The sequence below is a fragment of the Ascidia mentula genome, chromosome 7 (assembly GCF_947561715.1).
Source record: "Ascidia mentula chromosome 7, kaAscMent1.1, whole genome shotgun sequence".
Classification (NCBI taxonomy): Eukaryota; Metazoa; Chordata; class Ascidiacea; order Phlebobranchia; family Ascidiidae; genus Ascidia; species Ascidia mentula.
In genome coordinates, this window is record NC_138572.1 from 16,072,100 (window position 1) to 16,086,223 (window position 14,124).

At 37.9% G+C, this 14,124-nt stretch overlaps 1 protein-coding gene across 1 annotated transcript; it reads right to left on the reverse strand.

Moving 5' to 3' along the window:
• Positions 1-2,686: 2,686 nt before the first annotated feature.
• LOC145909685 (transcription factor Adf-1-like) lies at positions 2,687-6,060 on the reverse strand. Its single transcript, XM_082997041.1, has 4 exons — positions 5,922-6,060; positions 5,604-5,766; positions 5,402-5,469; positions 2,687-2,787 (listed from the first exon to the last, which is right to left on the reverse strand). Exons 1-4 carry the CDS (start codon positions 6,058-6,060, stop codon positions 2,687-2,689), a joined length of 471 nt encoding a protein of 156 aa, XP_082853167.1.
• Positions 6,061-14,124: the final 8,064 nt, after the last annotated feature.

Consider the following 14,124-nt stretch of genomic DNA (forward strand, 5'->3'; position numbering starts at 1 on the left):
TTGAACAAAGTACAACATAAGAAGGGCAGTTTAACAATGTGCTTTTAAAGATATAAACCCGATTGCTAGAAATCTATTTCTTTAGCTTTCAATGAAGCTATAAAATTTGAGTTTGATACATTCCTCTGAAAGAGAAGTGAAGTACACGATTTCTCTTAATTTAGTTGCTGTAGTTTCAGCTCGATGCTGCAATGTGATTGCAGTTCTGATTTAATCTAAAAAATGCCATGGTTTCAAGGCAGACTGATTTCCTATTTTCGGCTACTTCACAATTAATAGGACTACCCAAACAACTTACCTGTACAGGTGCAGTATGCCCGCAAAATTTCTCCAGATGGTCTAACACAAGGAGAATCTTTTGGGATGGTGTACACTTGGATGTGAAAAATCAGTACTTCTGCAGTAGGCAGCATTTTAAAGGTTTAATATAATGAGACTCCAGGTATTAAAATGCTCTGCTTATAGGTTGACATTTAGGAGCTTTTTGCCCACGTAAATCGACATCGTTTTCATTTAGACAAAGCAGATTGTCTTTGCAATGCCATCACATGGGTCAAGCAGTTGCTCTTTTTCAGAAAAACGTAAAATACTTATGTAGGCTACTACCCTTGGTGATTTAACAACTTAATTCTTTACTGCACACCCATAACATCTGCGGAAAAGACCAAAGCAACATGTTTCGACTTTGTTTTGTTATGGGTTTGCAAACCAAACAGCTTACAATGTTCCCGCAAACTCCCAACTGTCCACGTCCGCAACGCCTATGCCATGCTTAAGGTGTTTATTTAAAAACATCCCAAAACTGTTGTTATATTTGACATTTGCCAACCAAGACCAATCATTTTCTACACAACAAAACGCGCATAGCAAAACTTAACCTATGACCCCGATTCTCGCGCATTGGCGTTGGTGCAAATCATGTATTCATTTTAGATACGATGGAGCATAAAGATGTGCCAAGTACATCTGGGTAAGTTGTTTTAATGTTTACAAAAACACACACAAATTTAAAGGTTAATTTACATTGACAATGCAAAACATTATCAAGGCCTATATGGTTAATGTGTCATGTTATCATGTACATCATTTCATCATGCTGAACGCAAGGTAAAGGCTGGTTCACACTGAACGCGCAAATCGTAAACGGATTGCGGAAACCGCCTAGCGTCAATGTCGCCAACCGCACAACGTTCACATTGCTCGACGGCGCCACGCAGCGTTAGCGTCTAGTGTTGTCTGCGCGACGGGGTCAAACAAGGTCAAAGGTTTGTATATTTTCTGTAGTGGACCATTTTTAGCTTATTTTCCTTATCTTGTCACCAGTAAAGTTGTAGTAAAAGTGGTCATGGATGAACTTGTGTGTTCTTTATTGCTTGAACAGCAAAACCTTATTCTCCTATTGTTAATGAAGCAACAGAAACGAAGGTGGTGGGTGAGACCCATATTGCAGAAGAGAAAAAATATGGGCGAGCAAAATCTGGTGCAAGAAATGAGAAACGACCCCCAGAGTTTCCATAAGTATTTTCGGATGGACACTGCTTCATATGATTTGCTTTTATCGCTGGTTCAGCCCTTAATAGAGAAACAGGACACACCAAGCCCCGCCGATGTCAGGTTCAGAGTTTTACAACTACAAGGGGCACTTCAGCATTGTATTGATGGCTTGCTGCACAGCTAATTACAAGTTTTCGTACGTCGATATAGGAGACTCCGGAAGACACAGCGACGGGGGAGTTTTTTCAAACTCAATCTTCGGCCAGCAATTGTTGCACGGCAACTTACCGTTGCCTGCTCCTCGTTGTCTCCCGAATACAACAACAACTGTACCCTATTGTTTTGTTGGAGATGCAGCCTTTCCACTCAGAAACAACCTAATGATGCCTTATCCGGGTCATTTCTTGCCAACTGACAAAAGAATTTTTAACTATAGGCTTTCAAGAGCAAGGCGGGTAATTGAAAATACATTTGGAATTTTATCTACACGTTGGCGAATTTTCAGGCGACCTATAATACCTAACGTAGACAAAGCAGTTTTAATTACCAAGGCCGCTTGTTCCCTTCACAACTTTCTTCAAGACCAAGGGGATGAAAGTTACTTGCCTTCACACCTACTAGATAGAGAGGATAATGGTGAACTTGTACCAGGGTCCTGGAGAGCGGAAACTATTGGAAACAACCTCCAAGAACTAGGCCAAATAAGCTCCAATAACTACACTCGTAATGCTGCACAAGTGAGGGATCATTTCAAGGATTTTTTTGTTTCAGATGTCGGTCAACTGCCATGGCAAAACTCTGTTGTTACCCGAACATAAAACTCACACAAGTTTTAAAAACAATCATAATTTTATTTTTGATAACAGTCAGTGTAAATGTGTTTTATTGTTTACTTATGTTGCAACTCACAAATATACTGCAAGATATGGGTCATAGCATGGTCAGCTTTCACTTCATCCATTGACCGCAGTTTAATTGCAATCAGCTTCCCAAATTGAGCAGCAGCATCATCACTGTGTCCTTTGGATGATTCCATTGCTGCTTCAATAGCTTTGCATTTTTTTTCTATCATTTCATATATTTTATCCTGAAAACAAAAAACTATTAATTTTTTCTGATTTAAGTGGAAAACAACACATCAAAAATCATGTACAATCATACCATTACCAACATTTCAAAAGCTTAAACTAATTCACATGAAAAATTGAAAACTCAATTGGGTTTCATTTCTTTTTTTAAGAGGCTTCACTTTTTCTGAAGCTACACTTGTGTCTGCTTGTACTTCTTCCAAATCTACATTTAGGTGTATATCATAATTTGTAAATAATGATGACTGTGCAGCGCCTGAGGTGTGCAGAACGAAACACTGCCGTATATCTGACTCCTGAATCTATTAAAAACTTCTACCAAAGAAACTACCCTTGCGACTTTTAATCCAAACATAAAACGTAACACAAACATACCTTGATTCAAAACAAACAACACAAAACGCGCAGCGTCCAGAGCGTAGTTTTATCGCTTCGAAAGTGTTCTCTATCCTCTGTCCATATCGTTTTCTATATTCTCCCCGGCTTAAGGCCGTGCGACGGTATTTATAATATTTTTGAAAATGAGAAAAATGCGATTATTAAGGAACGTCGATTTCGAAATTAAAAATATAAACCGATTAACACATCTGTGCGAGATTAACACATCTGGCGAAAATAGAAACGAAGCGATTGACCTACATGCCAGTTGCGCTTGTACGGAATTTCAATACACAAAAAATGACGTTTAAATAAAATAGTTTCTCTGCAGAAAGTCCCCCGCTGCGAAAGTGTTTGTTGGGTGAATGTCAGGTGTTAACGTGCGTCTTGGATTAGCACGCTGAGGTTTAATCGTGCCGAACATCTTCGTGAATCGATATATCGTTGAAACGTCCAGTAGCATTTGAACGTGCACTGAAGTTCGACGTAGATCGTTGTTGCAATCTGTAGACATTCTCGAACAAACAACAGTTAAATTTTCTAGGCCTAAGTTACTACATACGTATCGCGCGTTGTCATGATTTGTCAGGTGTTTTGTTAGTAATTTTCTTTTTATATTTGCGTGACAAACAGCTTCGGTTTTTGCGATGAAGCAAGTGACATTTAATTCAAGCGCTGGAACAACAACAAGGACAGAGAACTTGAGGATAATATACAAATAATAATAGGTTTGAGTATTGTCATGTGTCAAAAGTTCAAATTAACAGTGAAAAAATCAAACATGTCTTTAGTAATTTCCAGGATTGGCATTTAATACAGTCCACTAGGTGACGGGCTTTATGGGAAAGGTGTTGCAATGTGAAATGTAACTCGTGTTTTGGCCGTAATCACGAATCTCCCACAAGGCAATTTGTTGACACGCAGTGCAAATATATGTGTGTGATGCATCAAGCTGCGGTCTGAGGAAAATAAAAAAAAATAGTCGCATTGAAAGTTACCAGTGCAAAATGAGCTAATGGGTAAATCACTAAGTGGATTTTTAATTCACCCACTGCACAATGCATGGCTTCAGGCTCAGCAACCAAGCGTGTGGCTTCTGGTCACTTGCGAAGTTGAGGCGTCATCAGGTGCGCCGTGCGACTAGCAGTCACGTGCTGCTCTTCGGACTAGTTGTCCGGTAATGTGAAGAAAAAAATGTGTGCATTGAGTGAATGCGTCGCGACCAGCGCGATAGCCCTGTGATTGCTCACTGAAAACACCATTCTGTAAATTATGCATTTCTCCTGTTTTTTTCCTATTGACAAGTTGATTAATTAATATAAAAGTTTACGTTTTGGAATTAACCATGACAATAACAAATCTAAAATCATTGTTATACCGTATCCTTTATCACAGACAACAAATAGGGTTATCCACGTCCGATGTTAATTCGATTTCGGGTATTAAGAAGCCGTAAGTCCCGCAATAAAAAGTAATTAATTGACGATTCGGAGTCATGTATTAATCAACGAAATTTGAAAAAGTATTTAATAATATCTGCACAACATTATATAAGGTTGACATATGACGTAACCACTAAAATGCTGGTTAGGCATTACGTAACAATAATTAACATTTACTTACGTTTCAACAAAACATGCTTTTCAAAGCAGTTTGGCATTGAGCTTAATTATACAACGTTTTAACGCAATAAAAAATGCACCAAACCTTTTCGAAATACCCAAGTGCTTGTTTTCTTCGTTGTACCTGTCTGCCAAAATATCTTACAGGGAACAAACCTGAAAAACTTGCTTGACATGGTTATATCTCGTTTCGTAAGTTAATTAAATTCAAAAAATATCAATAAATACAGTTTAGCTGTTTCAATTGCGCAGTTATTATTTCAGAAGGTTTAAGTTTGCGTGTCCAAATATCACGTCGGGGTCACCAATTTCTGCAGCGCCTGAGGTGTGCAGAACGAAACACTGCCGTATATCTGACTCCTGAATCTATTAAAAACTTCTACCAAAGAAACTACCCTTGCGACTTTTAATCCAAACATAAAACGTAACACAAACATACCTTGATTCAAAACAAACAACACAAAACGCGCAGCGTCCAGAGCGTAGTTTTATCGCTTCGAAAGTGTTCTCTATCCTCTGTCCATATCGTTTTCTATATTCTCCCCGGCTTAAGGCCGTGCGACGGTATTTATAATATTTTTGAAAATGAGAAAAATGCGATTATTAAGGAACGTCGATTTCGAAATTAAAAATATAAACCGATTAACACATCTGTGCGAGATTAACACATCTGGCGAAAATAGAAACGAAGCGATTGACCTACATGCCAGTTGCGCTTGTACGGAATTTCAATACACAAAAAATGACGTTTAAATAAAATAGTTTCTCTGCAACTGTAGTATAATTGGTGATTTGACCACACAACAAGAAGTTTTTCACCCAAAACTGTGACATCCTCATGTTCAGTTTGCTGGGTAAGATCCAGCATCTCATAATTATTGACAGTTCTAAGAATATATTAAATTTGTGATAAAAAGTGGAGGTACAATAAAAAATCTAATAAATTTAAAGGTTTGTTTTAGATGAACCCTTTACATTTGGGTAAAATTACGACAATTAAATTTCTTTTATTTGAACATACAATCTATGGCGGAGGTGGTCATCAAGAAACTGTAAACTTGAATAATGCTCCCACTGTTTTACTAAAACAGCTTCACATCCACTTTTCCTGCTTTCCACACTAGTTTTTTTAAACTTTGTATAACGGTCTCTAAGACTCTTCCATCTCCTCATGCAGTCTGCCACTATTCAGAAATGAAATAAACACTAAATTGATAATGAGCAATGTCAGAAATCATTAAGGAAGTTCACATTAAGCTTGTTTCAATCTTCTAAGGCAACAATCTATGAAAAAAACTTGATTTTCTTGATTAAATTAAACTAGTCCTGCCTTCATTACCAGGCTGTCCAAGTTCTTTAGATATCATCACCCATGCATTTTCTTTTCTGGAAGTGTCCTTATAATCTCTGTGCTTGGTATTATAGATAAATGGCGATTGTGAAACCAAATGTATTAACATTTCATTAAAAGTTTCCATTATAATTATTATTGGCTACAAACAAAACAGTGTACTATTGTACTTAATACAACATCGACAGTATGTCGCAAGACGCCGCGCAAAAGTTGAATTAATTCAACCTTGCAGTTTGCCGCTTCGAACCGACTTGTTTACCGTTGACGTTGTTACCGCGTTTTGTGTGACATGCTTGCCGTTGTCCGTTAGTCGCGGAAGTTTGCCGCAAACCGCGTTCAGTGTGAACCAGCCTTGAGGCTTTATAGAAGAAGCAGTGCTTCTTCATCTAGCGACAGGTGCAACATTATTGCTGTAAATTATGCCTTTTTTATGTAAGCCTAAAATGTTGAATGTGTTATATATCAAAAACAGATCACATCGTCGTACAAAACACAATAAAAGGTATTTTGGAAGCAATTGTGCTTTTTTATCTCATGATAGGTGAAAGATTATTGCTGGGAATTATACTTTATGGCAAGTTATTCATATCGTCGTACTGAATGCAAAGCAAAGTTTCTTGAAAATGTTTGACATGTTTCATATTTTTCTGAAGATCACATCTAGTCCGCAAGGAAAGGTCTTCAGGGAGCAGGAGTTTGTCTCGCCAGACGTAAAATATTGTTGCTGTGGTGAAGCCTAAATTAGGAAGCACCATTTGTGGCATGGTGACTGTAGTGTTTGTGTTTCAATGATATCCCATGTATAAACGTTTAGACCATGAGTGCCACCATGCGACTGTGTTGGTAAATGTTTGTTTTCTATTCATTGGATTACACGATCTGGAGTCTGACGTGTGCCGGTGTTTCAGGCAGCTTAGTTAAATCCAGAGCCGAAACGCTACAGTGACATCGGAAGATTAACACTCCCTGTTGAACTTGTAGATGGAACTTTGACTTTTTTCAAAATATTATTGCAAGGTACCCAAGACACATAATCTTTTGTGGGCCAAAAAAAGGTTTGTCGAGTTCAAGTGAATGTTCTGTACAAAAATGTGAATTAAATTGAAAAGTTACTGCAACTTCTTCATCTTCTGCAGTCCGCTTAAATGAAATACAGCCAACAGCAGTCGGAATGAAAACGTGAAAACTTCTCGTGCCTGGAATTGTGGTGCCGTGTATATAACGCTGTGAATGAATCTTTTCAGTTCTTCTGATGTGATAAAGTAAAATAAAGTTTCCTTCATACTTGATTGTTAGTATGTAAACGCATCTGTGGCAGTTAAAATTTGGTTTGATGTGGTCCGAGTTAAGCTTTCATGCATTAATCTACGCTTGATTGTGACTTCCCATGACTTGTTGCGAAAAAGTTCCAATTTGCATTTAGGCCGAAGTCTTTATTATGATAGATGAGATTCAACAGATTTTTGAAGTTTTGACATTGACCAGCACATCCGTCTTTTGTTGATAATGAAAAGAAAACAAAAAAAAATTGTTTTGGGCCTGTAAAATTTGTTGACGTTTTGGTTGATAGAAAGAGGGGAAATATTATTTTGTGTAAACGACGTGTTGAGAATAGAGAGCTGGCTTTCTTTTTCTAAATCCTCAGATACGAATGACACATCCATTTCTTTACTGTCTCTACAAGTAGGTTTATCTGTGGAGTTGGCACGTAAAAAACAAGAAATACAAGTTTTTCTCCAGGGAGACTATATATAGAATTCTTCATTAAAAATTTAGCTAATGTTAGTGATATTTCCTCAGTTGCTTTAGGTTTCTTCCCCTCTTTGTGCACATTAAAAGTATTGCATAAGTTGAAGCATTGGACCGATGATCATCAAGAAGTTTGCAGGAGCCGGAAGTTCCTTTCGTCCCTTCCGCAAATGTATTTTTCACTTTTGCTTCTCGACAAACGTGACAATAAGCAATGGTTGATTCTTTATCATAGCGGAGCCAGGAGAAGGTGCTAAGCCACGCAAGTTTGAAGAGGCGTTATTTGGCAGACCTAAACAAATATTAATAATTATAAATTTTTTTAAAATTTATTTAAAATAAGGCTACTTACCATTTTTGAATGTTTGAACTTTCCCCTCATCCCGAACTTTCGGTTGTTTCCGTTTCCACCTCTGCATTTTTTTTACTCTCACTCACACCACTAGCTGGCTGAGTGAAAAATCCTAGTAAGGTGGATTGGCCTGTGCCAGATACAACTTCAAATCTTTTTCTAGGTTGTTCTTCACGCTCCATTATTCGGTGAGTTATGTGTTATAGCGATCAAAAGCAACTTTCAAGGGTAGACAGGCAATATACTGCGTTTCTTTAATTAAAAAAACAATAGAAGGACAATCCCTATTGCAAAATCCGCATCTTGCTGGGTGTTATCGACCGTCGGCCGCTCGAAAACGATTCGCCTAGAATCATAAAAACGACGTCCGGGGCAACACATAATAGGGCATTTTCGCTTACCGATGAGACGCTCGAATAGTCTACCATTTCTAAAAAAAATTCGGTTAATGACCGACAAATGACACAAAAAAAAACAGTCCACGGGACATGCAAAAGCCCAACCAAATGTAATCACATGATCATTTTTAAGTCCCATTTCTCTTCAGTTATGTGTGCTGCGATTCTGTAACTTGTACTTTTTTAAATCCACCAAGACCAAGGTGATGAGACCTTTTAGGTCGAAACAGTGGCCATCTGTCTTCAGCTTACACAAGACCAAGGTTGTCTAACAAATGTCCGGACATAGTTTACGCTAAGAAGACAATCGGGCAGTGTGATACAAGTCCCAATTTCATTAGTGCAGTGCTTTTCAACCTGTGGGACCATTCGCACTGGTGCGGATGTGAAAATTTGTTGTGCGGATGGGCAACATGGTGCGGATGACATTCGCCCGATAAATAGCCTTAAGTTTGACTTTGCCAAAGTTTGGAATCACTTAAATGTAATTTGGTTATGTGTGTGATCGGCTGAAATGGGATCGTAACTAAAATGAAGGCCAACCGTTTTGTCGCATTTATCGCAGACCGTTTAAAATGCGTCTCTGAAGACCCTATTTATTTTACACAAACTATGATGCAGTTTTGTACTGAGCTGTTAAGAGTTTTGGAACTTACCTGCTGGCTTCTCGGGTCCGGTTGGAGAATATGGTTGAAAAAATTTTTTTTTCGGACCTGGCACGGGCTTTGCAAATACAATTTGGTTCGAGCGTAAAATAATGATTACAACTCACTTTTTAGAGCGGTTTACATCTCCGAAGGAAACTCTGACCTGATAGTAAATAAGGTTATAAGTTAGTTTCTCTACAACTAAATTTTCTTCACTCTTGTGTTGCAAAATTTCCTTTGTGAAATTGCAGCCGGCAGTATCTGGTTATAGCTACTGCTTGTGGCAATATTCTTTACGCATCCAAAGCTTCGGTTGCTTTGCAACAGTCCTAATTAGGATGTAACGAAATGAGTCGAAATGTTATAACTTCAACTAGCCAGAAGAGACGACTTATAGTAATAAACATTTAATTCATTGGGCCGCATTGTGCGGATGAAATTTTCGTGCTACAAAAAAGTGCGGACACACATCAAAAAGGTTGAAAAGCACTGCATTAGTGCATAGTTTCATTTCATTTGAAAATACTACTACACCTGGTCACAAAGTTTTTTCCAAAATTGATCCACATATAAGTATGTGTAAAACTGAAATCTGTGCCAATTTTAATGTTTAGGCGTGAACAGGGGCACCACCTGTTATTTTTGTTTATAAATTTGAGTTAAAATACTACACGAAATCGTAGCGTTAATATTCGCACAGATTTCTATGTCACATAGGCTTATATGTGTATCAAGTTTGGAAAAAACTTTGTGACCCGGTGTATAAGTATCTTCCAGTTTCATTCATGATTTAGATCTTTAATCTTATATTTCAATGAAACTCATGCCTTCAGAAAAAATGCGAATTACCGGGTTGTTGTAATGTTCTCAATTCATTTTATTTTCGTGAACGTTAGCGAAAAATCAGTACAACTTGCGGTGGACAATTGGAACCATTCTTGGTTATACAACCGGCCCTATGCAAGGTTACAGGCGTTACAAAAGGAAAAACACAAATCGGCAATTAAAAAACTGTTTTTGAAAAAAAACAAAAAAACAATGTGTTTCGTATCCTTAATTAATGAACTTTTGCCTAAACAGAAGACATTAAACGGTGTTAACACATTTCTAGGCATGTCTATGGACTTCGGTCATATGCTGACGGAAAGTTTTCGATAATTATTTGATTAATTGATTATCGCGTCTGGTTCAACCATATAATTCCTGGGGTGTTTACCTCGCCCACGTGTTGTTGTGTAAATTTATGTTAAGCAGGCACATGAATTGAGAAGGAATGCGTGCAGTGCTTTGTGGAATCCGGTTAAACTGAACTTCTTGATGTTTTCTGGAATGTTGTTCCATATTTCTACGCCTTTGTAATTTAGTTTCTTTTTTGCCCAATTCCGTTGATGCACGTGGGAGAAAATATTTGTGGTTAGTATGACTTCTGGTTGTGTGGGCATGAACTCTAGCAACTGGTGTAAAATAATTTTTGAAAGCTGGTGTTGATTTTTGTAATTGTGCACGAACTTTCCAAGTTGTAGTTTATGCATTAAATAAATAGGCAGAATTTTAGTTTTTACGTGTAGTTGCCAGGTGTGAAAAGGGCTATTGGTTACTAAGCGCAGTGCCCGATTCTGCATAACCACTAGAGCAGTGTTTCTTAACCTTTTTTGGATCACGAACCCCTAAAACATTCTTTGAAAAGCTATGGACCCCTTTGCGAAAAATACATTGCAAATGTCGAAATTAGGTTTTAATCAAAGGCGGTTTCGCAATTGCTCAAACTATTCAAAGTGCATGTTAGGCTGCCGTTGCGGCCTGATCAAGTGGAAACGAGGACAGAGGAAAATTCGTGGACAGCGAAACCTTATGGACAGGGGAAAATACGTGGATTTGGGGGATAAATGTATTTCGTTTCATGGACCCCTTAATGCATCTTCTTGGACCCCTTGGGGGTTCATGAACCCCAGGTTAAGAACCCCTAGACTAGAGGATGTAGCAGTGACGGACTAGCAAAACTCCATGCTAGAAGACCATATCTTAAGTAAGAGTGTACTAGTGCATGATACACAGTTCGTAGTGTACCTTGGCCTATGTGGTGCTTAAGCTTATGCTTGTACATAGTAGCATCAACCACATAAACGTTGGCTATCAAACTCTATGGCAAGATATTTAGCTGTCTCAACTTTTTTACGTTCGATGCCATTGATTTTCAGGTGAAATGATTTATTGTTCAATTTTTCACATTTGGAGAAGAGCATGAACTTGGTTTTCTAGCAATTAACTGTTGGTTTATTGGATTGCATATTGACCTTGTTAATTTTAATATTTTGTTTTTATGTGACATGATTAAACATGTGTCATCGGAAAATAGTGTTGTGTGGAACGTGGAGGCGCATAAGGAAGAAAAGGGGTCCTAAAGGTGATCCCTGAGGTATGCCACAAACCACATTGCTGTCGGCCTGTTAGGTAGCTCTTAAGGAGGGTTTTAGTTTACCCCGAAAACCATGACTATGTGATCATGGCTAAGTCAGTAGAATGTCCAGGCCTAAATCCATTTTGAAATTTGGTGAGAAGGTCAAATTTTAGTAAGTAGTACATCATCCTTTTATGTATAACTGTTTCAAATATTTTTGCAAAGATTGGTATAATGATATTGGTCTGTAATTACTTAAGTTTTCAGAGTCCCTTTTATCACTTAGGATATGTTGCTGTTTGGATGCAGCGGTTTAGCAATTGGCAAAGATTGGTGAAATAACCGGTGCTGCTAATTTGACTAGGTTAATGGGAATGTCATGTGGGCCTAAGGCGTTTTTTGTGTCATGGTGCATCGAAGATTCTTCTTGGCAAACCTCGGTCATTAGATTATCTGCATTTATATCAGGAAATTGTGTTGCAATTGTTTTCCCGCTGAGTACGTTTTCAATGGTTTCCACAAATTGCAAACAGTGAGCGTCGTAACGGGTGAGAAGTGAAGAGGATGAAAATACACTGACAGACAAAATATCACAATAATTGTTGTTGCAGGTGATCATATTTACATTAATTGACTGTGTCAGTACAGTACCTTATTGGATGCTGGGAATTTTGTACTAACGTAAATCATCTTCATTTTTTATCTTTTTTAAGTAGTGTTGTTCCATTTTTGGTCCAAATAAACTTATATAGGCAAGGCAAGTATTGAATATTTTTCTATTGACTTTTGTTAGGCTTTCATTGATAAAGATTTTGTTGTTCATATTTTTCATGTTTAGTTTTTGTAGCTTTGCCCGATTTTAAAACAAACTATCTCGAGTTTTTCTTGATAAAAACTTTGCTATTATAGTTGGCGGTTGCTGAGTATTGTGCGTATGCATTGACAGTCTGTGGGATTTACTGATGTCACTTTTGTTGATGATCACTCCAACCTTTTTTGCAATGGAGACAATCTGTCTCCTTGGTGTGAGGAATGCCTTTAAACTCCAGACAATCTCGCCTCCCATACTGTTCCAATGCATTGACTTCATCAGAACAGGCAGCCATTCCAATTGTTAATCCTTTGATGTTTTCTTCAGTTCCATATTTTCTTTTTTGACTGCTTTTAGTTCTTCTTCAGTTTGATTTTTTGTGACATGAAATCTTTCTTTAATCGCTTGTAAATCTGCCAATGCTGAGTTAAGTTTGTCAGTTACCTGTTTTTTTTGTTCTGCTGCACTTGCTTGATTAAAATATCCAGGTAGAGTGTGTGGTGACATAACAGGGTTTCAACATAATCTTAGGTAAAATTACTTGTACTGTTGTTGGTCTAGACTTTTTGCTTTGAGCGAATTTATCTGAAATATTGCCTAGACCCATCTCCGACCCAAGTTCCGGAGGGTGACCAATAATTATATAATTTGCTCAGTAAGTAACTGGCATGCATTGGATATATGTAACAACCTGAAAAAAACAAAATTATGATGTGCCCCTGCCCCCATAACAAAAATTTAAAAAAGTACAAGGTTAGCTGAGAATACAGCGCAACTCCGCTGTTCAAATGTTTAAGAGGACAAATTTTAAATATTTGAAAAATACATTTCCAGTTCTTACAAATTTGTGTGCGGCCATTTGGGCCTGTGATCAAATATTTTTTAAGCAGTTGCGATAACATTTGAGGATTTGACATAGATCTGACACTATCGGCCATGTGCTAAAGGAGACTACTACAGGCACTTGCCCTTGTAGATTAAGCTAGGGATGGGCAACCTTTAGCAAAGCCGGGCCAAAGCTACACTTGATTTGGCGAAAAATATGTTACCTTTGGTGTGTAAATCTCACAATTATTAACTCCTTGATAAAAGATATGTGCAATTTTAACTGCTCAATATTGTCAAAATAGTGATTTAAGGCTCAATACGTCGCAATTTAATTGTGTTGAGTTTGCCAAAAGCAGAGTTGATTGCAGTAAAACCTCACGTTGCAAGTACCTGTTGGGGTCGCAAGACATTAGGAATATTTTTTGTCAGTCGCGCCAAAAAATAACTGCGGACTGGTCCAGATTAACAACAAAGTAAACGGCGCGAACTGCAGATATCCACTAGAAACTAGAAGGATACATGAGTGATATTTGCAAAATCGAAAGCAGAAAACAAGAGCATATCTACGCCCATAACCTGAAGTACAAGTAATGTTTCCTAAGATTATGACACTACCGGCCAACTTAACATACGCGCACGTTACTAAGTTACATGTTCGTTAATTAGGTACGCGTACATGAGTTTGACTTAGACACGGATGGCCATGAAATGTATCCTATTAAGGTACATGTACACTAATAGCGAACGTGCTGCTTATTAACGCGCGCCTACCTTATTATTCCACATGATGTCGCTCCAGGCTTTAAACAACGTGCATGTTCGTTAACAAGGCACACGCACGTTATCTAAGGTACGCGTACAATATGACGAATTATGACACCTATGGCCAACCATATGAAAGCGCCTACGTTAAATCGAATATACCTGAAATGCAAACCGTAGATGTGGGTTTATCAGCATATGCGTTACAGTAAGTAATGTTTAGTGAGATGAGGGGACCAAATG